Source organism: Lynx rufus, unplaced genomic scaffold (genome assembly GCF_022079265.1).
Source record: "Lynx rufus isolate CCGP_SWC_20201006 ecotype Redwood Valley unplaced genomic scaffold, mLynRuf1.p SCAF_3, whole genome shotgun sequence".
In the NCBI taxonomy this organism is placed as follows: domain Eukaryota; kingdom Metazoa; phylum Chordata; class Mammalia; order Carnivora; family Felidae; genus Lynx; species Lynx rufus.
The window spans coordinates 147,640,828-147,668,021 of NW_025814845.1; the positions used below are offsets into that span (position 1 = coordinate 147,640,828).

The 27,194-nt window shown below is 35.4% G+C and overlaps 2 protein-coding genes across 3 annotated transcripts in view; one reads left to right on the forward strand and one right to left on the reverse strand.

Moving 5' to 3' along the window:
* SAP30 (Sin3A associated protein 30) overlaps positions 1-27,194 on the forward strand; it is a 93,368-nt gene that overhangs the window by 10,761 nt on the left and 55,413 nt on the right. Inside the window, exons 4-5 of one of the 2 annotated variants that reach the window (XM_047091218.1) lie at positions 4,021-4,082; positions 25,898-26,036. In XM_047091218.1, the coding sequence (XP_046947174.1) occupies positions 4,021-4,082; positions 25,898-25,952 (117 nt within the window). In that variant the 3' untranslated portion in view covers positions 25,953-26,036. Of the gene's footprint in view, positions 1-4,020; positions 4,083-25,897; positions 26,037-27,194 lie in introns of those variants that run through there. The other variant, XM_047091221.1, reaches the window with a different exon arrangement.
* On the reverse strand, positions 3,701-26,122 carry SCRG1 (stimulator of chondrogenesis 1). The gene is made up of 3 exons (XM_047091222.1): positions 25,746-26,122; positions 6,023-6,278; positions 3,701-3,903 (listed from the first exon to the last, which is right to left on the reverse strand). Exons 2-3 carry the CDS (start codon positions 6,262-6,264, stop codon positions 3,849-3,851), a joined length of 297 nt encoding a protein of 98 aa, XP_046947178.1. The 5' UTR covers positions 6,265-6,278; positions 25,746-26,122; the 3' UTR covers positions 3,701-3,848.

Sequence of the window (27,194 nt, forward strand, 5' to 3'; positions counted from 1 at the left end):
CCACCCTTGCATTCCTGGGATAAATTTTACTTGGTCATGGTATATAATCCTTCTAATGTGCTTTTCAGTTTGGCTTCTTAATATTTTTTTGAAGTGTTTTGCATCTATATTCATAAGGGATATTGGTCTGGAGTTTCCTCAGATTGTCCATGCCTGACTTTGTTATCAGGGTAATGTTGATATGGGTTTTTATTTGTAAAATTCTTGGAATATAGGGGCTACATATATGCCATATATTTCTCTCTAGATACACCACTCTGCAAAGTTGAGCCCATCATGGTATCATTCTATAGAAGTAAATTGGAGAAGCTAAATCAGTGTCAATTTACTATAATTTTCTAATATCAATTTCTCTTCAAATCTTTGAGAGTAAAGTTTGGGCTTAGGCTCTTACTGCAAAATGATTTAGAAATATATGAATTTGATTATTTTTTCTTTTTTGGGAGAATTACTTTAAAGCCTGTAATGCTTTACTGATGGGATCATTTCCATTTTATTTTATTATTTTTTAATGTTTATTTTTAAGAGAGAGAGTGTGCATGTGCAAGCCGGCGGGGGGGGGGGGGGGGGGGGAGACACAGAATCAATCCAAAGCAGGCTCCCAGCTCTGAGCTGTCAGCACAGAGTCCAATATGGGGCTCCAACTCACAAATTGTGAGATCATGACCTGAGCCAAAGTTGGACGCTAAACCAACTGAGCTACTCAGGCACCCGGGATCATTTACATTTTAAAAGCACCTGCCATATTTTGCAGAAATGATTTTTTTTTTAAGTTTATTTTGAGAGACAGAACATGAGTGGGGGAGGGGCAGAGAGAGGGGGAGAATCCCAAGCAGGCTCCATGCTGTCAGCATGCAGAGTCCCATATGGGGCTCAGACTCACTAAACCATGAGATCATGACCTGAGCGAAATCAAGAGTCAGGGACTTAACCAACTGAGCCACCCAGTCGACCCACAAAAATGATTTCTTTTGGAAAGAAGTCCTGTGTACCTGTGAGCACCTATACGGAAGTTAAAATTTCAAGATGATCTGTTGAATGTTCTTAATTTGTCCTTCCCTTCCTCCAGTGGTTGTTGCTCATTGTTTGGGTTCTCCATACTCAATTCTGGGTTCCAATACTCAAATAATCTTTTAGGATTAGTACTTAATCCCAGAAAACAAAAATATTCAAGGCATTCCTATGGATTATGATGAGGAAAGGGGAAATTTTATCAAGAAGAGATGAGCTATTAGTGAGTATTACTGTCAACTCTGTGCTCAGATTCATATGGAAAAGTATATAAAATATCAAAGATAAAAAATACAGAAATTGTTAAATCAGGAGGCATTTAGTTTATATGAGCTAGCTGAAGTGTACAATCCTGTGCCCCGTATCAGTAAAGGTTTGTTTTCCTAAAAAGGAAATAGATTAGATGATGCTATTAAATAATGTAGTGGTTAAGATTCTAGATGCTAGAGTAAGACTAGCCCTATTCAGAACCTGGCACTATTTCTCTGATAATGTAACTTCAAACTATTTAATCTCTCTAAACCTTGGTGCTTTGCCTATAAAACAGGGATCATGACCATACCTACCTCGTTCATTTGTAAGACAGTGTTAAGAAAAATAGTAAATTTTTAATAAAAGCTTTATTGTCTTTTCTTGTAGCTAAAAGCTATTGACAAAGTAAGGCATCTATTTACTAATGTGATTGAATGAAATGTTTGCTTTTAAAAATACATTGACCCAGTTGGGAAAAACTGCATAAGGTAAGTTGTGTGAACATTCATGTTTTTATATTTATTTGGTAATATAAAGAAGAATGTGTGCTTCTGTTATGCATTCATTTCTAAAAGACTGTAATTTAATTTCATATTACAAAAGTTATTTTCAGAAAGGGGAATATATGATGAATACTCAATAATCTATAAAATTCCACTGAATGTTTAGCTTTTTTTCAAATACTATTTTTCTCACCACATTTCATTTGCAGTAATAAGGAAACACTTCTTCAAGAGCCATTGTTGTCTTACTGATGCCCTCACGCTGATGTATCATTTATAAATAGAGATACTGAATCTTTAACGCTTTTTTCCTCCCTCAAAGAGGGTCTATACCAAGTAGAAAATGAAACAGGTTTACTGATGATTTTCTTATGTACTTATTCTCTGCACTGTTTCAGAAAGGATCTAACACTTATATTATTTAGTCTGATTTTAATACCAATTAATTCAGTGAAAAAAGCCCTAATGAATTGGTTTTTTTAAACAATTCTACTTCTTCATGCATTTTTGTAGGAGGTCATACCATTAAAACACTGACTGATTTTTGTGTAGATTTTAAGGGGAACTGAATTCTGACTACTTCAAAATTGTTTGGTCCAGTCCAGTAACACTTATTGGATACTAAATAGAGAACAGATACTGTTCTGGGTGTGGTCCTCAGAAACAGATCAGGGACCTCCAAGTGCATATTTCAATTAAATAATGTCACTTTTATTCACAAAATGATAGGGCTACTGCATGGTATGGTACTAAAGTTTTCCCCATAACAATACTTTGTATTAGCCTCTAAACTTCCCCTCTTTGGCAGGCTTCCCATTTATAAATAAGTGCTTTTTTTTGTAGTTATTAAACTTTGTTAGAATACAAGTTCCAAGAGGAAAGGTCCATCTTATTTATTACTGTATCCCCAGATCTAAATAATAGCTGGTGCTTAGCAAACATTTAATACATTTTTATAGAATGAAGGACTTTCTGAAATTATCACTGATGGCCACTAGTCAATGCATACCTCCTGAGATATGGGGCATAGTCTGAAGCTGCCTCTATCAGAAAATATCTTTGAAGATTTACCTTTAACATTCATGTGACTTTAATCCATTACAAATTTCTTTTAATATATGTTATTCTCAAGAAAAATTGATACATCAGGGATAAACATCGTAATTTTGAGAATAGAGCTATATGTGTGAGTGTGCAGTGTATGGGCTTTGGAACTAGAACTCTGTTCAAATTCTGCCTTGATTTTTAGCAATTATCTTAAGTTAGCATCTGAAAAATGGGTTTAAGAATACTTACCGTGAAGGTTTTGTTGTTTTTTGGGAGAGTGAAGTGAAAATGGACTTGAAATATTTGGCATACATAATAATATGTACTTAAATATTGGCCCCCTTTTGTCTTTTTTTTTGTTGTTGTTTTTAAAGTAAACTCTATGCCCAACATGGGGCTGGAACTCAGGACCCTGGTCTCCAACCAAACCAGCCAGGTGCCCCAGTCCTTTTACCCTCTTACTAGAAAACTAGATTCCCTTCTAAGAACTTCAGTTTATATCTGATTCTTTCCATTAAGTTTACATGGTCAGTAACTATCAACTAAGAACTAAAAGTTCTCCACCTTTGAGCCAGGATTATGGCTATTCAACTATTCAAAAATTTTTCTACTGAGCCTACTGAACACCTCACAAATGAAAATTTTCTAGGCAAAATTTTTCTTTTCTTTCCTTTCCTTTTCTTTCTTTTTTTTTTTTTTTAAGTAGGCTTCACACCCAGCACAGAGCCCAAACTTACAACCCTGAGATTACTAGACCTGAAATGAGATCAAGAGTCAGATGCTTAACCAACTAAGCCACCCAGGTGCCACTCTAACCAAAATTTGTAACCAGTACCAACAATCTCCACAGAGAAAATTCAAATTGAATTATTTTTTATTACTACTTATTTAACTCAAGTTTACTGTTTTAGACAAGGAAGAATGTATAGAATCTGTGCTTTATTGCACTGGATAGAAACTTGAAATGCAGTTATGTTGATATAGTGCAGCATGTGGGAAATGAAAGATGATGTTCTCTGGAATACATGAAGATTCTCAGTGATTGTTGCAAGGAATCACAAAAGAGATCTTTGGTCCAAAGAAGATATCTCTGAAAGAGAGTAGGACACGAGTTAAATTCAGCTGAAAACTGAGATATCTATTAATCTTTTCTGGATTAAAAATGGACAATGATTTCCAGGATTTCAGATATAACTATTCTTTTTAGGGAATAAACTACAAAGCGAATGAGTGGGAGGACTTGCCACAGAAGCAACAAAGACCAAGAAGGTAATCAGTTCTCCTACTTTCCTCCCATTTGCCATTGATATTATGCTATCCTTTACCTATAAAGAAAAGGAAAAATTAAATGATTTCAAAACCTTATGATCATACCAAAAATACTATTTTTCTGATGTGAGTGGGGATGGGCCATGAAGTTTAAATCTACAGATAAGAAATATAAGGTTAAAAAATTCTTAGCAAAGTCAAAAAACAAATTTCTAGGCTTTATAGGGAAAGGACAAATGTTAAACTATTCAATCCTACTGTTGTTGAAAAGGTCACAAAAGGTAAAGTATAAAAATACATGGGATAATATAAAATTGTATTACAATGGCTCATTAGAAATATACTTCGTCTGTAAACTACAACATAAGTATAGTTTACTGTGCTGTGTCATATATTTGAAAGTTGCTAAGAGAATAAACTCTAAAAGTTCTCATCACAAGAGAAAAAATTTTTTCTTGCGGTGATGGATGTTAACTTATTATGATAATCATTATGTAATAGATGTGTATCAAGTTATTATGCTGTACACCTTAAACTTCTACAGTGCTATATGTCAATTATATTTCAATAAAAATGAAAAGAAAACAGGATGGCAAATTAAAATTTGTGTTGACAGTGGAAGGAAAAAGGAAATAAACTTAGCAAAGTAAATCTGTTGGGACTGGGGAAAAGGTAACTAAAATCAGATAGAAAGTACTTTTGTATGTCCAGACTTCTGTTCTCATCCATTAACACAGATGATGACAAAATTATATCATAAAATAAATACAAATACATTTCAGTTAATTGGCTTCAAGTCTTACAATTACAAAAAAGCAAAAATGGTATTTCAATATTAAATGGCATTTCATTTGTGTAGTCTGGGAAAAATTAAGTCATTTTAATGCATCAGTTAACTCAAGTTCTTGATATTTAGTACGAGTGATTCTCAAACTTTTAGCAGAATCACCTACAGGGCTTGTTAAGTCATAATTGCTATGCCTTATCTCCAGCATTCCTGATTCAGTAGGTCTGGTCTAAGGCTCAAGGATAGACATGCATTTTTAACAAGAACTAGGTGACATTGAAGCTGCTGTTCTGGGAACCACACATTAAGAACCAACTGCCTTGTTAAAAAAAAATATATCTGGTCCAAATCAGAAGACCTGGATTTTAATGTCAGTACTGGTATTAACCAGTTGTGTGGGATAGTGCTGGTCATTTTACCTCTCTGCACCTTTTCTTGATAGGATGATTATATCTGCCCTTTCTACGTCACAGGTTTTTTTTTAGAAAAATGAAAATATGATGACATATGTTGTAAGTAATTTGAAAGAGCTAATTTCAGTATGAAATAGCCAAGATCATAGATTTGAGACTCTTTAGTAACCAAGCAGAAGATGATTTTAAGAACAAGAACCAAAAAAAAGTTACTGATTTATCTACCATTGTATTATACTTAAAATGTGCCTACTTTCCAAATCAGTAGCTAGTTTTTATTTAGTTCATTTCTAGTTAACTTATATATAGAGCTAGAAGCTTTTTCTTTGACCATTACCACTTTTCTGCCCAATTAATTGGTCCTGTTCAGTAGGATCTTTTATCTAAAGCCTTTTATTAGTTCACATTGATTTAAGATATCAACCTTGAAGTTGACCTCTGCTGGCATTTCTTTTTGTGTGTGTGTGGTAAAGTCAGGGAATTTAGAATTTAATGTATTGGAGTGTTATTTTCTGGATTTCATTTAGTTTTATTAAAGTCTGCCAAACTCTGTTTTTTAAAATGAAAACATTCAGTTCCGTATACAATGGTGATGATTCTAGAAAAAACCTGAGATTTAATTAGGATTTTACTAAAAAAGGGTGATTAATTTCAGCAAACACATTATAAAGTTTGTCTTAAAAAAAGAGTCGTTGTGCATACATTTCATAGCTATATACTTTGCAATTACATTTCCTTACTTTGGGCAGCAGAGCAATTCGCTGAAATTGCAGTAACAGATCATCTCACATCCCTTCCCATCCCAGAAATGATCCTGGACATTTACATCCATCTTTGTCAGGTCAGCTACTCCCTCTGGAAGGTTGTGACAGTTGCGATCTTTGAGTATCTTTCTGTAGCAAGAGAGGCGATTTGCAGGCATGGCTTGGACTCCTAGCAGCAAAGTTAGGCCAACAGTGACAGCAAGAACTATCAATTTCATTTTGGCTCTTTGCCCTGAGATAGAAAAAAAGCAAAATGTGTCAGTATTTGTTTCTTTTAAAGATGGAATTCATCTGAACATGAAGCTCTGTAGCATTCTCATAAACACTTGGATAGAAAGGTTGGTAGTTGATCTTTTCTACTCTTTTCTTTGTGTTTCTCAGTGTAATTTTATGACTACTGACAATAAAAATCCCATAGAGTAATTGTTTAAAATCAAATGCCTGGGTTCCACAAAGAAACATTAAATAAGAAATGCTGGGGACTGGGAGAGGTGATAGTTAAGAGCCAGAATACGCAATGTTAAGTATTCAAAGTAATTTTTTGTTTTTGGTACATTCAGCAGAGAAAAACTGCTCTTTAAGGTGGTTAAACTCAAGTGAATTTCTAACACAAATATCATCATCGAGTTTACTGGTTCTTGATTTGCATATTCTAACAACAACATTGTCCAAGAAGTTGGGTTCCAGCCTGCAGGAATAAGAAACCTATCTATTCTGACATTGACAAATGATAGTCTACACATATATTTATTGCTCAATTAAGTTTTTTAAATCCAGCAGAATTATTTGGGGGCTCATTTTTGTTGCAAATTTTTAGTAATATTGTGAAGTTTTATCCCACATAGATTACTTCATCTTCACCTTGGTTGAAAACAGAGGCTTGAATTCCCCCTAATAAACATTTAGCCTGTTCTTGAACACCTACCATGCTGGGGAGCTCATTATTGACTAAGTCAACATAAACTCCACTGATGCAGTTCTAACATTTCCCTTACTGTAAAGTATTTTTCTGTAGCTCCTACCAAACCAGTCCCAGTTTGAGTTCTTGGGGTCATACCAAACAAGTGTAATTCCTCTTCCAGGAGATAATTCTTTAAATACGGTATTTGCATACAACTGTGGAATAGTCCTCATCTATTTAATCAGGTTTCTCTGGCTTTCATGTTAGACATGAAAAGGTGAGGCTATTGTAGTAAAGGAAACTAGCAAAATAGTGGAGGAATCAGATCAGAATCCACAGCCATTCAGATTTAATCTTGATGCCAAAGTATCTTTCCTACCACGAAGTATTAAAAATTGGGGAAGAGGGGCACCTGGATGGCTCAGTCATTTAAGCGTTGGACTCTTAATTTTGGCTCAGGTCATGATCTCGTGGCTCAGGGAATTGAGCCCTGTGTTGGGTTCTGTGCTGACAGCACAGACTCTCTCTCAAAATGAATAAATTGACTCTCTCTCAAAATAAATACACAAACATTAAAAAAAGAGAGGAAGATATATATGTATATCATACTTTGAAGGAAAACAATGCTGTTGAAAGGAAATTTTGTATGAAGTTTTCAACGATTAGATACATCTCAAAGGTGAATTAATTTAGGTAAGATTATGTATTTTACAGAAGGACAATTTTAGAGTAGTTTTTGGTTTATAATAAAATTGAAAGGAAGGTACAGATTTCCCATATACTCTCTGCCCTCACACATGCATAGTCTCCCAGATATCAACTTCACTCACCAGAATGGTACTTTTTTTTTTTCATTTGTTTTTAAATGTTTATTTATTTTTGAGAGACAGACAAAGCATGAGTTGGGGAAGGGCAGAGAAAGTGAGGAAGACAGAATCTGAAGCAGGCTCCAGGCTCTGAGCTGTCAGCACAGAGCCCCATGCAGGGCTCAAACTCACGAACCGTGAGATCATGACCTGAGCCAAAGTCGTACACTTAACCAACTAAGCCATCCAGGTGCCCCCAGAATGTTACTTTTTTTCTTAAACCAATGATGAACCTACCTGGCACATCACAATCTCCCCAAATCCATACTTTAACTTAAGGTTCATGCTTGGTGTTGTACATTCTATGGTTTGGACAAATGTATAATGACATTTCTCTATCATTATAATATCATAGAGAGTATTTTCACAACCCTAAAAGTCTTCTGTGATATACGTATACGTCTCTCCCTTCTTAACCCATGGCAGCTATTGGCGTTTTTTATTGTCTTTATAGTTTTACCTTTTCCAGAATGTCATATAGTTGCAATCATACCATATGTAGCCTTTACAGATTGGCTTCTTTCACTTAGTAAAATGCATTTAAGTTTCCTCTATGTCTTTTCATTTCATGACAGCTCATTTCTTTTAGTACTAAATGATATTCTATTGTCTGGATGTACCACAGTTTATCCATTTACCTACTCAAGGACATTGGTTATTTCCAATTTTGGGCAATTATGAATAAAACTGCTGTAAATATCTAGGGGCCAGTTCAACTCCTGTGGATAAATACCAAAGTGCACAATTGCAGGTTATATGATAAGAATATGTTTAGTTTTACAAGAAACTGCTAAACTGTATTCCAAAGTTACTGTACCATTTTGCATAGCCACCAGCAACATTTGAGAATTCCTGTTGCTCCATACCCTCACCAGTATTTGGTGTTGTCAGTGTTCTGGATTTTGAACGTTCTAATAGGTGTGTAGGGGTATCTTATTGTTGTTTTAATTTGTATTTCCTTGATGACATATGATGTGGAGCATCTTTTCATACATACATTTACCATCTGTATATCTTCTTTGGTGAGGTGTCTGTTAAGGTCCTTGACCTTTTTTTTTTTTTTTTTTTTTTTGAGAGAGAGCACACAAGCAAGGGAGAGGGGCAGAAGGAGAGAGAGAGAGGGAGGGAGAGAATCTTAAGCAGGCTCCACACTCAGCACAGAGCCCAATGTGGGGCTTGTTCCCATGACCCTAGGATCATGACCTGAGCCACGATCATGACCTGAGCTAAAATCAAAAGTATGACACTCAACCAACTGAGCCACCCAGGCACCCCATTTGGCCTATTATTTAATCATTGGTTGTTTTCCTATTGTTGAGTTTCAATAAATTTTTGTACATGCTAGATAGCAGTCCTTTATCAGATGTGTCTTTTACAAATATTCTCTCCTAGCCTGTGGCTTGTTGTCTAATTCTCTTGACATTTTCTTTCACAGAGAAATTTTAACTGATATATAGTTTAATTTATTAATTATTTCTTTTGTGGATCATATCTTTGATGTTGTCTCTAAAAAGACATCACCATATCCAGGGTCATCTAGGTTTTTTTTTCCTGTGTTAATCTTCTTGGAGGTTTATTTTTTTTTTTTTATATGAAGTTTATTGACAAATTGGTTTCCATACAACACCCAGTGCTCATCCCAAAAGGTGCCCTCCTCAATACCCATCACCCACCCTCCCCTCCCTCCCACCCCCCATCAACCCTCAGTTTGTTCTCAGTTTTTAACAGTCTCTTATGCTTTGGCTCTCTCCCACTCTAACGTCCTTTTTTTTTTTTTTCCTTCCCCTCCCCCATGGGTTCCTGTTAAGTTTCTCAGGTTCTTGGAGGTTTATAGATGTGAATTTTCCTTTTAGGTCTATAATCCATTTTGAGTTAAGTTTTGCGAAGGATGTAGAGTCTGTAGATTCATTTTGTTGCATGTGGATGTGCAGTTGTTCCAGCACCATTTGGGAAGACACTCTTTGCCCATTGTATTGCCTTTGTTCCTTTGTCAAAGATCTGTTGACTATACTTTTGGGATTCCTTTTCTGAGCTCTACTCTGTTCCATTAATCTATTTGTCTATTTTTTTTATCAGTATCACACTGTTCTGATTACTGCAGTTTTATAGTAAATCTTAAAATCAAGTAGCATCAGTTCTCCAGCTTTATTCTTCTCCTTCAATATTGTGTTGACTATTCTGGGTCTTTTGCCTCTCCATATAAACTTTAGAATCATTTTGTCAGTATCCACAAAATAACTTTTGGGGATTTTGATTGGGATTGCATTGAATCTGTAGATCAAGATGGAAAGAATTAACATCTTGACTATATTGCATCTTTCTATCCATGAATATGGAATATCTCTCCATTTAATGCTTTGATTTTATTCAACAGAGTTTTACAGTTTTTCTCATGTAGATCTTGTATATATTTTGTTAGATTTATACCTAAGTAGTTTATTTTGGGGGCACTAATATAAATGGTATTGTGTTTTTAGTTTAAAATTCCACTTATTCATTGTTAGTATGTTGGAAAGCAATTGATGCTTGAATATTAACTTTATATCCTACAACTTTGCTTTAATTACTTACAAGTGCTGTAAGTTTTTTGTTGTTGTTGTTGTTGTTGTTGATTCTTTTGGATTTTCTGCATAGATAATCATGTCATCTGCCAAGATAGTATTATGTCTTCTTTCCTACTTTATATACCTTTTATTTCCTTTACTTGCCTTATTACATTAGCAAGGACTTTCGGTATGATAGAGTGTTGTTCCTGATCTTAGGAAAGATTTGAGTTTCTCACCATTAAGGATGTTAGCTGTAGATTTTTTGTAGATAGTCTTTCTCAAATTGAGAAAGTTCCCCTCTATTTCTCGTTTACTGAGAGATTTTATTATGAATGGGTATTAGGTTTCCTGAAATGATTTTTCTGCATCTACTGATATGATAATGTGATTTTTCTTTTTTAGCCAACTGATATGATGGATTACGTTAATTGATTTTCAAATGTTGAGCCAGCCTTGCATACATCAATCACACTTGATTTTACCATATCATTCTTTTTATTCTTGTTTGGATTCAATTTGCTAATATTTTGCTGAGAATTTTTGCATCCATGTTCATGAGAAATATTGGTCTTATAGCTGTCTTCTCCTGTAATGTCTTTTTCTGGTCTTGGCATTATAGAATGAGTTAGAAAATATTCCCTCTGCTTCTATCCTTTGAAAGAGATTGTAGAGAATTGGTATAATTTCTTCCTCAAATGTTTCATAAAATTTACCAGGGAAATCATTTGAGTCTGGTGCTTTCTGTGTGCAGAGATTATTATTAATTATTAATTAATTAATAATTAAATAATTATTGATATTAATTATTATTAATTTCTCTCATAGATATATATCTATTCAGATTGTCTATATCTGTGTGAATTTTGGCAAACTGTGCCTTGTAAGAAGTTGGTTCACTCATCTAGGTTAACAGATTTATGGGCATAGAGTTGTTCATAGTATTGCTTTATTATCCTTTCAATTTCCATGGGATCTGTAGTGATGTTCCTTCTTTTCATTTCTGATGTTAGTAGTTTGTGTACTCTTTCTTTTCTTACTTTGCTTGGCTAGAGGCTTGTTGATTTTTTAAATCTTTTTAAAGAACCAACTTTTGGTTTCATTGATTTTCTCTATTGATTTCCTGTTTTTAATTTCATTGATTTCTGCTCTAATTGTTTGTTATTAAAGTATTGATTTTTATTTTCTTTTTATTGTGAAAAACTTCAACTATATACAAAAGTATAGATAACAATTTAATGAACCTCCATATACTTATCTGCTAACTTCAATTATTGTCACCCCATTGCCTCTCTTATTTCCACCTATACCTCCACTTTTTTTCTCCCTCAGTTTTGGGTACTTTGAAGCAAATTCTAGGCATCTCATCTTATCTACAAATATTTCAGTATATTTCACTAAAGGTAAGGACTTTTTGAAAACATAACACAATGTTCTTTATCACCAAAAATATTTAATAATTTCTTCATATCATCCAATTGTTTGATATCAAATATCATAAGTCATTGTTTAAATTTTTCCACTTCTCCTAATTTCCTCCTTTTATTTTTTTATTGAAGTATAGTCAATATACTATATTAGTTTCAAGTGTATAACATAGTGTTTCAGCAGTTATGTACATTATGAAATGCTCACCATGATAAATGTAGTTACCATCTGTCATCATACAAAGTTATTACCATATTGTTGACTATATTCCCTATACTGTAATTTTTATCCCTGTGACTTATTTATTTTATAACTGAGAATGGGTTCACAGAGATAGAACAAATAATCCTAAAATTTATATGGAACCAGAAAAGACCCTGAATAGCCAAAGCAATCTTGAAAAAGAAAACCAAAGCAGGAGGCATCACAATCCCAGACTTCAAGCTATACTACAAAGCTGTAACCATCAAGACGGTATGGTACTGGCACAGGAACAGACACTCAGATCAATGGAACAGAATAGAGAACCTAGAAATGGACCCACAAACGTATGGCCAACTAATCTTTGACAAAGCAGGAAAGAATATCCAATGGAATAAAGACAGTCTCTTCAGCAAGTGGTGCTGGGAAAACTGGACAGTGACATGCAGAAGAATGAACCTGGACCACTTTCTTACACCATACACAAAAATAAACTCAAAATGGATGAAAAACTTCAATGTAAGACATGAAGCCATCAAAATCCTTGAGGAGAAAGCAGGCAAAAACCTCTTTGATCTTGGCCGCACCAACTTCTTACTCAACACGTCTCGGGAGGCAAGGGAAACAAAAGCAAAAATGAACTACTGGGACCTCATCAAAATAAAAAGCTTCTGCACAGCGAAGGAAAGAGCAAAACTAAAAGGCAACCAACAGAATGGGAGAAGATATTTGCAAATGACATATCAGATAAAGGGTTAGTATCCAAAACTATAAAGAACGTATCAAACTCAATACCCAAAAAACATAATCCAGTGAAGAAATGGGCAAAAGACAGGAATAGACACTTCTCCAAAGAAGATACCCAGATGGCCATCTGACACATGAGAAAATGCTCAACATCACTCATCATCAGGGAAATACAAATCAAAGCCACAGTGAGATACCACCTTACACCTGTCAGAATGGCTAACATTAACAACTCAGGCAACAACAGATGTTGGCGAGGATGCAGAGAAAGAGGCTCTCTTTTGCATTGTTGGTGGGAATGCAAGCTGGTGCAGCCACTCTGGAAAACAGTATGGAAGTTCCTCAAAAGACTAAAAATAGAACTACCCTACGATCCAGCAATTGCACTACTAGGCATTTATCCACGGGATACAGGTGTGCTGTTTTGAAAGGACACCTGCACCCCCATGTTTATAGCAGCACTATCAACAATAGCCAAAGTATGGAAAGAGCCCAAATGTCCATCGATGGATGAATGGATAAAGAGGATTATATGTATATGTATATGTATATGTATATATATATATATATATATATATATGTGTGTGTGTGTGTGTGTGTATATGTATGTATATGTATATATATGTTTATTATATATATGTATATATGTTTATACACACACACAATGGAGTATTACTTGGCAATCAAAAAGGATGAAATCTTGCCATTTGCAACTACGTGGATGGAACTGGAGGGTACTATGCTAAGTGAAATTAGTCAGAGAAAGACAAAAATCATATGAATTCACTCATATGAGGACTTTGAGAGACAAAACAGATGAACACAAGGAAGGAAACAAAAATAACATAAAAACAGGGAGGGAGACAAAACAGAAGAGACTCATAAATATGGAGAACAAACTAAGGGTTACTGGGGGGTTGTGGGAAGGTTACTGGATGGGCTAAATGGGTAAGGGGCACTAAGGAATCTACTCCTGAAATCATTGTTGCTCTATATGCTAACTAATTTGGATGTAAATTTAAAAAAAATAAAAAATAAAGTTAAAAAAATGTGGAAAGTTAAAAAAAATAAATTAAAAAAAAACTGAGAATGGGTACCTCTTAATCTCTTTCACCTATTTTGCCTATTCTCCAACCCCTCTCCTTGGACAACCACTAGTTCTCTATATTTATGAATCTTGTTTCTCTTTTTTGTTTTTATTTTTGTTTTTGTTTGTTAGATTCCACATATAAGTGAAGTCATGGCATTTTATGTTTCTCTGACTTATTTCACTTGTTTTCTCTTTCTTTTAGTTCAAAATATTCTAAAATTTCTCTTGCAATTTCTTTTTAACACCAATATGTTATTTAGAATTATGTTACTCTCCACCTATTTTGGGATTTTCCAGTTATCTTTCTGTTACTGATTTTTAGTTTAATTCCATTATGATCTGAGAGAAGACACTGTACAATTTGTGTTCTTTTCCATTTATTAAGTTGTGTTTTATGGCCCAGATCTCTGGGCTGTTTTATGATCTCTGTCTTGGCGAATGTCCCATGTGATTGTGAGAAGAATGTCTATTTTGCTATTATTGGGTGAAGTAGTCTATAGATTTCAATTATATTCAGTCCATTGGTGGTGGTGTTGAGTTCTGTTGTGTCCTTACTGATTTTCTGCCTGCTGGATCTGTCCATTTCTGTGGGATATTGAAATATATGATAAATAGTAGATTCATCTCTTTTTCCTCACAATCCTATCAGTTTTTACCTAGTGAAGTTTGATGCTCTTTTGTTAAGCACATACCCATTAAGAATTGCTATGTCTTACCAGAGCATTCACCCCTTTATCATTATGTAATATCCTACTTTATTCCTGATAACCGTCTTTTGGTATCTACTCTGTCTCGAATAAATATAGCTACTCCTGCTTTCTTCAGTTAGTGTTAGTATGGTGTATTTTTCTCCATCCATTTACTTTTTATCTATATATGTCTTTATTTATTTTTTTAAGATTTTGAGTAATCTCTACACTCAACATGGGACTTGAACTCACTACCCCAAGACCAAGAGTCACATGTTTCTCCAACTGAGCCAGCCAGGCACCCTTTTATGTGTCTTTATACTTGAAGTAGGTATCTTATAGAAAACATACAGTTGGGTCATGTTTTTTTTTTTTTCTTCTTTATAACATCATTCTCAATTCTTTACTAAAACTTATAATAACTACCACAAGAAGATACCACAGTTTGGATATAATATCCAAATGGCTTTGGATAAGCCACAGTTTCTGGCTTAAACAACAGAAATTTATTTCTCACTGTTCTGGAAGCTGGAAGTCAAAGATCCCAGCAGATTTGTCCTCTCTCATTGGCTACCAGCTGGCCTCTTTCTCAACGTGTCCTCACATTGCTTTTCTCCTGTGCATATGTGGAGAGAGAAAGAAGTGTCTGGTGTTTCTTCCTTTTCTTCAGTCCTATCAGATTAAGACCCTGCCTTTATGACCTCATTTAATCTTAATTACCTCCTAAAAGACCTTATCTCTAAATACAGTTACATTGGAGGTTAGAACGTCAACATACAAATTTGGAGGGGGACATAATTTAGTCTATAGCATAGTCTATACCTATGGTATAGGTATTAGTCTATAGCATAGACTATAGCATTGACTATAGCATAGCATAGACTATAGCATAGCATAGACTATAGCATAGTCTATAGCATAGACTAATACCTATACCAATAGGAAAGGTACTTAAGAAGAACAAACCTTAATGTGGATGATCCATAAAATCTACCAGTCAACAATAGTCAACCAGCATGACGAATGATGAGAATTTTGTTCAGTAATCTATTTTTAAATTTGTAATACCATCAATCCTACTTTAGAGCAAGAGCTTCTACATGATTTTTAATTTATTTGTTAAACCAACCAACTAATCAAAAGCAAAGATGAAACAAAACCAACCTCCCTCTTAAATATTACTGAATTTATCAGTATGACTTGAATTTTATCACTAAAACAAATAAAAACAATTGTAATCTGATCATGCTTTTATTCAAACATCATTGCTGCCTTCAGAGGTCCTTTTATTATTTGACCCAGAAGAGGATCGTATTTAAAGATGTTAGAATGGTACAGGTATAAACATAAATAATTAAAATGGGAAAAAAGATATAGATATGAGTAATCATTTTATTTTTCTTAACCAAAATTCAGCGCAGAGAAGTGGAAGATAACAATTTGAATTTAGAATAATTGAATCTAAACATTTCATGAACTTGAGGAAATGTTCATAAAATGGGGAATATTAAAATAAAATTATCCTGAATGTATAGTTTTCAAGTATAAATAACAAAGCACAAAAAATGGTAAATATGTATATACATATACAATGGGATATTATTCAGCCATAAAAAAAGAATGAAATCTTGCCATCTTCAACAACATGAATAGAGCTAGAGAGAATAATGCCAAGTGAAAGAAGTCAGTCAGAGAAAGACAAACCCCATATGATCTCACTCATATGTAGAATTTAAGAAAAAAAACAAATGAGCAAAGGAAAAAAAGAGAGAGAGAAAAACCAAGAAACAGACTCCCAACTACAGTAAACAAACTGATAGTTATAAGAAGGGAGGTAGGTGGAGAGATGGGTGAAATAGAAAATGTGGATTAAAGAGTACACTTATCTCAATGGAAAAAAATAATTTAAAAATGCTTTTAAATTATAAAGCATTAGGGGCGCCTGGGTGGCGCAGTCGGTTAAGCGTCCGACTTCAGCCAGGTCACGATCTCGCGGTCCGCAAGTTCGAGCCCCGCGTCAGGCTCTGGGCTGATGGCTCAGAGCCTGGAGCCTGTTTCCGATTCTGTGTCTCCCTCTCTCTCTGCCCCCTCCCCCATTCATGCTCTGTCTCTCTCTGTCCTAAAAATAAATAAACGTTGAAAAAAAATTTAAAAAAAAAAAAACAAAAAAAAAAAATTATAAAGCATTATATACGAAATTTAACATTGGGTCATGTTTTTTAATCCACTCTGATGATCTGTCTTTTAATTGGTACATTTAGACCATTCACATCCAAAGTGATTATTGATATATTTGGGCTAATATCTACCATATTTGTTTTTGTTTTCTATTTGTTGCCCTTGTTAAATGTTCCTATTTTCTCTTTGACTTTTTTTCTGCCTCCTTTTGTGGTTAATTAAAACCACAAAATGATTCCATTTTCTCTCCTGTCTTAGCTTATCATTTATACCTTTTTTATTTTACTTTTTTTTTGAGTGGTTGCCCTGAAGATTGAAATATACATTTGCAACTAATCTATGTCCCCTTTTAAAAAAGACTATACCACTTCATGAGCAGTGTGAGTACTCTATAATAACAAATTATCTTAGTTCCTTTCTTCATTCCTTGTATCATAACTGTCATTTGTTTCACTTACATATAAGCATAATAAGTATATATGATATATACATAAACATGCATAATTGAATACATTATTGCTATTATTTTGAATACACTGTTACCTGTTTGATCAATTAAGAACAAGAAGAATAAGTTTTTCTTTTATGTTTACTTATTCTTTATTTCATGCTCTTCCTTTCTTCATGTAGATCTGAGTTTCTGACCTATATTATTTTCTTTCTCTCAAAAGAACTTATTTTAGCATCCATCCATGCTAGTTGCAAATGGTAAGATTTCATTCTTTTTGATTGCTGAGTAATACTCCATTGTATATATATACCACATCTTCTTTATCCATTCATCCATCGATGGACATTTGGGCTCTTTCCATACCTTGGCTATTGTTGATAGTGCTGCTATAAACATGGGGGTGCATGTGTCCCTTCGAAACAGCACACCTGTATCCCATGGATAAATGCCTAATAGTGCAATTGCTGGGTCATAGGGTAGTTGTTTTTTTGTTTGTTTGTTTGTTTTTGTTTTTGTTTTTGTTTTTGTTTTCTGAGGAACTTCCATACTGTTTTCCAGAGTGGCTGCACCAGCTTGCATTCCCATAGCTGGTAATCTTTGATTGGATGTCAGACAGTTTAAATTTTGCCTTGTTGGGTACTGGATATTTTTGTATTCTTACAAATATTCTTGTGCTTTGTTCTGGGATATAACTAAGTTCCTTGGAAACAGTTTAATTCTTTCAGGGCTTGCTTTTATGATTTCTTAGGTGGTTCTGACTCAGCCAAGGGTTAATTATTCCTCACTATTGAAGCCATTTCTTCCTGAGTATCCTATCCAATGGTCAATGAGCTACAAGTTTTTTCAATCTGTCTGCAAGTATGCCTGGCTTTTTGTGAGTGTCATAAACTCTGTTGTCTAATTCTTTCCGATTTTTCCCCCTGACCATGGATAGTTTCCTCATTTGCACACACATATCAGTGTTCTGAATTCTTCAGTGGGGCCCTCTGCAGACATCCAGCATTCTCTATGTATCTTTCTTCTCTCCAGTACTCTTTCTGTAAATTGTGACTGCTTTGGTCTCTCTGACTCTCTGATCCATTTCTCAATTCAGGTAGTCTGTTGGATTCTGTGTTCCCTCTCCTTTTATTTTTTCAGCCTGGAAATTCCTTTAAGGGAATAGACTGGGGGGAATTATACCTTATTTGTTTCCCATCCTTATAGGAAGATGTCCTTCCCTGCTTTAAATCCAGTATTTTGACAGAGGTTGTTTCATATGTCTTTTCTGGGGTGGTTGTTGTTGTTGTTGTTGTTGTTGTTGTTGTATCAGAAAAGTGAGTAAATCTGGTTCTTGTTACTCTATCTTGGGTAGAAGCAAAGCTTTCCATATTACTCTTAAATACTATTTGCAGCTATTTCAGGAGGCATATGAAAGACACATACCCAAATCTTACAGATTCTAAAAATGAGCTATATGGTATTTTGATAATTTTAATCCTTAAGCCAAATTCTCAGAACGTTGTTTCTCCCTTCTACAACCTTTCCCAATTTGAATTAATGGTTGCTCTGACTCTCATCTGTTGGATAGGGTAAGTAGCTATTGGGTCCCAAATTACAACAAATAAGACCCATTATGGTTTGCACAAGGAGCCATTCAGGTTGCTCTTCCTACTTCTGGAATGATGCTTGTATATTTTGTTCTAGATTATTTAGGCTGCTGAAAAGTAGCCTGGAATCATTCTTTTATCTTCAGGCTCAAATCTTCATATACTGCTTCAGGTGACTTAGAAATCCTCTACCCAAGGGGCGCCTGGGTGGCCCGCTTGGTTTAATGTCTGACTTTGGCTCAGGTCATGATCTTACGATTTGTGAGTTCAAGCCCCACGTCTGGCTCCACGCTGACAGTGCAGAGCCTATTTGGGTTTCTCTCTCTCTCTCCCTTTCTCTCTTCCCCTCCTTCACTTTTCTCTCTCTCTCTCTCTCAAAATAAATAAATTTTTAAAAAGTTAGAAAGGATCAGGGCACCTGGGTGGCTCAGTTGGTTGGGCGTCCGACTTCAGCTCAGGTCATGATCTCACAGCTCGTGAGTTCGAGCCCCGCGTCAGGCTCTGTGCCAACAACTCAGAGCCTGGAGCCTGCTTCAGATTCTATGTCTCCCTCTTTCTCTGCCCCTCCCCTGCTCATGCTCTGTCTCTCTCTGTCTCAAAAATAAATAAAAACATCAAAAAAATATAAAAAAATAAAGGATCACTAACAATTATTTTGGGGGCAACTGGGTGGCTCAGTCAGTTAAGGATCCAGCCCCAACTCAGGTCATGATCTCACATTTAGTAAGTTCAAGCTCTACATCAGGCTCTCTGCTGTCAGCACAGAGCCTACTTTGGATCCTCTGTCTCCCTCTGTCTCTGCCTATCCCCTGCACATGTAAGTGTGCATGTGCTCTCTCTCAAAAATAAAAATAAACAAACAAAAGAATTCCTCTGCCCACACCAAAGACCAAGCTGCAAGGGTATCCAGGAGAAGAGCAGCCAATATTGGGAAAGCGAGGGAGTCAAAGAATAGCACTCATGTAGGACTCACTGATACAGTAATTAAGTAATTATGTAAGAGAGAGGAAAACAGGAGCAAGCTGGTTTAATTTGGTTCAATGTAACAGACATTTTTTTAGTGCTTCCTTTATGCCAGGCACTGTCCTAAGTACCGGCAGTACAGAAGAATTCAGAAAATATTAACTAAACCTATCCTCTTCCAATGACTCCAATTCCTTCAACTAAAGCTAAAGTTATTGCAATGGACCCCATATGCAATCTGGCTCTGGTATCCTTCTGAAATTATCTACTCTTCCCCCTTGGTGTTCCTGTTCTAGCTAATCCTCAAATTGCTAGACACCTTATTGCCTTAGGGCCTTTGCACTGGTTAATTCCTCTGCTTTAAAAGCTCTTTCAGGGGCATCTGGGTGTCTCAGTTGGTTAAGCATCGACTCGGTTTCAGCTCAGGTTGTGATCTCATGATTTGTGAGACTGAGCCCCACATCTGACTCTGCACTGACAGCATGGAGCCTACTTAGGATTCTCTCTCTCTCTCTCTCTCTCTCTCTCTCTCTCTCTCTCTCTCTCCTGTTCCCTGCTTGCATGTTATCATTCTCAAAATAAATAAATTAATTAAAAAAAAAGAAAAGCTCTTCCAACAAATTAATGGCATGTCTAACTACTCACTCTCTTCAAGTTTTTGTTCACTCTGCTCCTCAATAAAATCTATTCTGTTTAAAACTGTATCTCCCCTCACATATTCTCAATCTGCCTTAATTGCTCTACTTTTTTGTGGCATTTGTGAACTTCTAAATTGTTAAAAATATTATGTCTACCAGAACTTGAATGTAAGCTCCAGGAAGGCAGGGTTTTGTCTGACTTTAAAATGCACTTCTCTATTTCTGTTTTAGTTTTCTTTTTTATCAAAACTATCATTTATTCCAATCAGCTCATGCCTGACTTAAAATATATATTTATATCTGTGTGTACTTTTATTAGAAGATTCAACAATAACAACAAAGATCACTTTCCTTTTTTCTAACCTTTCCTACCAGATTACTCTCTATCAAAAAATTAAGTGTAGGGAGAGAGGTGGAGGGAGACTTATAAATTCTTTGTAACTTTTTTGCCAATTGTGTTTGAAGAATTTTTCTATTTTATTAGTCAATAGCATTTTTCATATAGTTTTGGTCTCCCTAGGGTTTGTTTTGTTTTGTTTACTATGCAATCATGTTCTTATTTTCAGTGATCTAGCTTAATTTTGTCTAATCCTTGTGGCTTTTGGAAAAAGTTGTGCATTTATTAAACTTGGGCTCTGATTACCCTTTATATATTTCATGCATGTAGGTGTAGTTTGTTCCTGAGTTCATTTCATGACTGTTAACTGCTTAAGCTTTCTTTCCATTAGATAGTTCTAATTATAGCCAGAAACCTGATTGCAAATATTTTTTTAAGTACTTAGTAAAAAAGTAATAATACTCAGTGTAAAATATGGAAAATAAAGAGAAGAAAAGGTAGGATAAAATTCAACTAGTGTCCATGTTGAGATAAGTGTTGTTAGCATTTTGGTGTCTTTCTTTTTGGTATGCATAAATGAAGGTATTAAGAAGGAGAAATTGAGATGACCAGGGAGAGAACACTGGGAAACTAACATTTGTGGACTGGATAGAAGAAAAGTCAGAGGAAGATCTTATAAACCAGTGAAGAAGTTTGAGAAAGAAGTACAGGGTCATAAGATAATGAGAAAAGGTGAAAAGGATAAGTGAGTAAAAAGCTGAGGGCAAACTCATCACAAAGATTGGTATTAACTGAGATATATTCCTCAGAGTATCTCCACTACACCCTGCTGCATAAAAGCAGATGAATTCAAAATCCATATACCACCATTCCCATTCCTTGAACTCTTTTACATGCCTGTGTCTCTGATCAGATACATGATATTGCCACTCAGATGATATTTAATACTGTTAAAATATAAAGTTGTCAGGTAAAATACAGGATAATCAGTTGAATTTGAATTTCAGATAAGTAATAAATAATTTCTAATATAAATATGTCCTAAATATCACATAGTTTCCTTCTCTTGAGTTAATTTTGATAATTTATAGTTTGTTAGAAAATAGCTCATCTGACCCATTTAAAAATATTGCAATAAATATAGAGAGTATTTCCTTATAATTAAATAGAAATCCTTCTTCCTCCATTAGGATTTTTATACATGCTGCTTCTCTGCAAAGAATGCTCTTTACTTGCCTGGCTTATTCTTGACTTTCAGGTCTCCATTGAAATATCATTTCTTTAAAGGCTTTCTCTGACCATCCAATCTAAAGTAGTTTCAACTTGATTCTGTCACAGTGCCCTCTTCGTTTTCCTAATAATATTTATCACAATTTAAATTATATACTTATGAGCTTACTCATTTTATGTCTATCATTTCCATAAGACAGAAACTCCATGAAGGCAGTCTGTTTTGTTCAACATCACATACCCAGTGACTAATACAATAATGTGTGGTCCATATATGTAGTAATACATGAATTAGTCTCTGAAAACACTTTTTTTTTTTATCCTAAGGAAGATCCTGCAGTGGTTCCATGGTATCTAAAAGGTGGTGAACTTCTTGGGATTAATCCTAATGCTTTCCTTCCACTTTCCCTCCACATCTACCATTCACCACTGCTCAGTGAATAGAAAGTCAGACCAGTTATCTCTTCAATCCTATATGTGTCTTTGCCTTGTTGTTCCCTCTCACCTCTTCCCTTTCTTTTAATTTCTGACCAAACCATCTATTAAGTACAAACCTTAAACTCATCTCTTTTAAGAAGACTTTCCTGCTCCAGCCCATACCACTCTAGTAGCTCCCTTGTTCTATGTACCTATAGCAGTCATGTGTAATCCATTCTTTTAAGAACTGTGAATTTTACTAAATAATGCCCATTAATGATAGAGAATATGGCTTCAGTTGGAAATGGGAAATTCACTGAAAGGCATTTGGCCATTGAGTAAATTGGTCACTCTGTGTATTTACCTAGAACCAGGAAGGAAGAGATGGAAACATCATAAAGGGCCTTATAGAACATGATGAAGAGCTTGGATTTTATTGTCTATATTAGGAAACCATTGGAAGATTTTTTTTTTAAGTTTTATTTGTTTTGAGAGAGAGAGAGAGAGAGAGAGAGAGAGAGCGCACATGAGCAGGGGATAGGCAGAGAGAGAGGGAGAGAGAGAGAATCCCAAGCAGGCTCCATGCTGTCAGCATGGATGCAGGGCCCAATCCCATGAACTGTGAGATCATGACCTGAGCCAAATTCAAGAGTCAGACACTTAACTGACTGAGCCACCCAGGTGCCACACCTCTGGAAGACTTTGATAGAATAGTCACATGATCTGATAATGTCTTAGATAATCCTTGATTGCTCTGTGAAGATGTGTTGTGGTGAGATAAAATTGGAAGAAGAAAAAGGCTATTGGTGAAAGTTGATGGAAGATATGGGGCAAGAGGGAAAAAATCAAGGATATCTGTTAGGTTTTTGACCTGAGTGGTATTAACATTTGTTGAACTGAGGCAGAATTGGGTGGGGTCAATTTGGGGGAAATTTAAGAGCAAATTTTCAGACAAGTTAAGTTTGAGATGCCTACTAGACATCCAAGTGAAGAAGTTGAGTAGGCAGTTGAGTATATGTCTGAAGGTTAGGGCTAGGAATAAAAATTTGAGAGTGATCAGAATGTTTATTGATCATGTTTGTAGCTATGGGACTGGCAGGGTAGTGAGTATAGATTAAGAAGAGAAGAGGCAAAAGACTGAAACCTGGAGCAAGCCAACATTCAGAGGACTGGAAGAGGAGATGCCAGCATCATGAAGGCGAGGGCTATAACTACTACATCTTTTGCATCTCTCAGAGTGCCTGCTTTAATACTGGGCTCGCAGTAAATGTTCCAAAAACATTCACTGAAAGAATGAACAAATAAATTGCTGGAAAAGTAAGTGGGTATGTTGCCATACCATGAACTTCTTCTGACTATGTCCATGCCAGAGCACAAAATAGTGTTTCTGTCACAGTCTCTCAGTCACATACTATGATGGAAAGTTCCACACCTGGCAAGCACTTACTGGTAGTTTTTTTTTTTTTTTAAGCACTTTATAAATTACATGTTTGAACTGAAAGTTTCTCTTCTTCTTTTACTTGAGTGCAGATAAATAGCTTTAACTTTTATTTAGCAAGTGGAAAAATGTTTGACCTAGTATGTTCCTGTGATACATTGATTATTTTTTTCATTAGAAGACACCAACCTTAATCCTTGGCAATCCATCAAAACCATATATTTTCATGTGCCAACAAGAGTGAAATGACTTTGGCAAATTTGAAGCAAACTGCTCTATTTTTTTTTCTATTTCAGTTGAAGTACATGCACTTAAAATTCCTCTTGGAGTACATCCACATTACAAAAGAAAATAAAGCTAAAAACTGAATATTTAAAGGAATAAGCAAGATATCCTCAGATAGCTATCTGTTGATTTTTTTGGATTCAAATTTGTGTAACTAATATTGTTGTTAAAACTATATGATACTATTCATATCCCAATAGTGGCATAATTTTTAAATGATCAAGGCAGAGGATATAGAATCATGGGCAAGATATTTCTAATTAAGCAACAAATCATTGCGAGAATCATATAGATAGGGAATTGCAAATTCTGATTGTGTGAGGGTATTTGGCACCAGAAGGCTTTTGAATGGTTAAGTTAAATGAAGACTTAAAAAAACTTATCCCATTTAATGGCCAAAACTAACAGGGCTATGCAGTTTAAGTGTTCAGAGATTTATGGTGCAATACTCATACTGATGTCAATTCTGGGAACTGGTATTAAGAGCAGTGGAATGAAACACAGTTGATGAATTAGACAGAAAGGGCAGTCCATTTTCAGATTTCTTTCAAAACACAGCAAGAGAGAAGCAAAGGCTGTAAAAGCAAACGACAATTCCAGCCCAGAATTTGACATTTAAAGTAACAAAGATTATAGTTGGAAGAGATTAAAATTGCCATCTAGCCTGTGATGTTTCCCATTCATCTTTCTTTGATGATGGAAAAAACACTGTTATTTAAAAAAAAAAAATCTTTCTTTCTCATTAACTGTGTCAGAAGAGGATTGTGGTAGAACGAGCTCTGGAATGGAACTTCTTAAAGTGTGTATTAAAGAAGAGGTGATATTAGTAAGTGGATAAGCCCTTCAAACATCATTAAAACAGACATGATCAGCTTAAGCACCCAAGAGACCTTCATCAGTGGAAAAATGAAGTTCACATCCTCCCTGAAAATGATCTTCCTTCAGACCTCTGGGAGAATGCTATAAGATGATATTAATACTCAGTCTTGCACCATTCTACTTATTTTCCTGGCCACAATAGATCACCATCACTGGAGAAAAGGACCCACATTTGGGAGAGCTTTTTACAGCTTGCGTAAACTAAGTTAAGGAATTTTAAAGAGGAATTTTTATAAGGCCAAGAAGGAAAAAGTGTTCCCTTTATCTTAGTAGTACAGACACTGTAGTGTGTTCCATGGTGGGAACACCAAGGATGAATTCAGTGAATTCGCTCTTTGTATCACACGTTTATACCAGTGCCTTTTTAGGAATCAAGATTTTTTAAAAGCAAAAACATTTACTTTCTTAGACATTGCAGTTAACTTCACGTAGAAATAGCTGCTGCATTAAAAGACTAAACTTATATACTCCATCATTCTCGCATAGTTCTGAAGAGGTGGAATAACAAGGTCTTGTTACATGGGATCAGATTCAGAGGGGACACGGGCATTAATCAGGAATAACAGTGAGGGAGCTGTCTCTTTTTAAACCTATGATGAAGCGACTCTCCCAGTTAAGGAATAAGCATTTTCTAGTTCTTTTTAATCTGATTATTTCCCTTTATCCCAGGAGGTATCACCTTTGTCAAAATACATCCATCTCCTTAGAGAAAGTCTTTCTCTCTGCATTTCTCTTTTGACTCAACACATAAATACATTTCTGCTTGAATCTATAGCAGTGATTTGGAGAGAATATGTGCTACAAAATGATTTTTAAGGAAAAAAATACATACCCTTTCTTCTTCGTTCCTTTTGGTCTTCTTGGCAGAAGAATGTTCTTAAATGCTCCAATTCACTGGGTGAGTTTGGGCAAAAGGAGGAAAAAGGAGGTGCTAGAAGGAGGTCCTTTACAAATAAACCTTTGTCTGCCTTGTCTCTTGCCTAGGATTGACAGACTCACTGCTCCAGCCAGGACTGGGGGAGGAGGGGAGTGGAAGTGAGACAGGGCTGCAAGAACTGCCTCCTTTGGATTCTTCCAAACCAGGCAAGGATGAACTGAACAGCTTCTCTACAGAGGGAAATAACTAGTCTGAACAAGAACCTCAGGGAGGCAGACTCTTGGAGTAATAAAATATAAAACCTGAAGAATTTAAAAAGAACACAGAATAATTTTAAATTTAAGAGAAGTATGTGTGTGTGTGTGTGTGTGTGTGTGTGTGTGTGAGAGAGAGAGAGAGAGAGAGAGAGAGAGAGAGACTGAAAGAGAGATGGGAATAGTGGAGAGAGTGGGGAGAGAGAGAGGAGAAGGAAGGGGAAAAATGGCTAATGTGATTTAGGCAAATAGCTGAGCACCTCTTTGTCTTTCATAATTTCTTCATGTTTTTTCTAGATACCATCTAGATATCTTATAACATTTTGGTTGAAGATGTATTCCAACTCTCCAAGTCCTCACCAAGGAGTCATTACCAGTCAATGGAAAGTAAAAAAGAAAATGACTAAAAAAGAAACCTGTACCTCAAATAAAGGCACAAAAGGAATTTCAGTCTGTTTTTTGAGCAAACTGCACTGGAATTGTAGCATCTGTTAACTCTCCTTTAATTGTTGGTTAAGTTTTAAAACTCAATTTGGACTAGTGTTGCAGGAGTCGGAAAAATTATAATAGGGATAATCTAGAATGGAGGGAAGGGCATTCTGGGTTGTACAAAGGAAGGCATGACAGTGAAGGAGAGGGTAACAACTTTGGGGGTTACAAGTAGTTCAGTGTAGCTGGAAGTAGGGATGGCAGGGGAAAAGATTAGAGGACTAGAAAGAGGCAAGTTGATGAAGCACCTCATATGCTACACTGAACATTTTGTATTTTGTCCTGAAAGTGAACGGAAAGATGACGAAAAGTATTAAAAATGATAGCCCCTGACTGCAGTGTGGAATAAGAATGATGTGGGAGGAAGGAAGCTAGAAACAGAAGAGGGGCTCTTGCAGTAACCCAAAAGAGAAGATAGTTAGGAAGCAGAACTGAAAATATTTGGTAACCAATGAGGTTTTTTTGTTTAGGGTAGAGGTAGTTGAGAGAAAAGGGAGACTTTATTAACTCTCAAAGACTTGGAGCCTTGGATGAATAATGCATTACTTATCTTGGAAAAAGAATACAAAGAGAAGAGCAGTTTGGGCTGGAGCAGAGGGGGAGATAGAAACGAGTTAGTGTATTTTTTTCCATTGAGTTAGACATGTTTTTATTTTTTTAT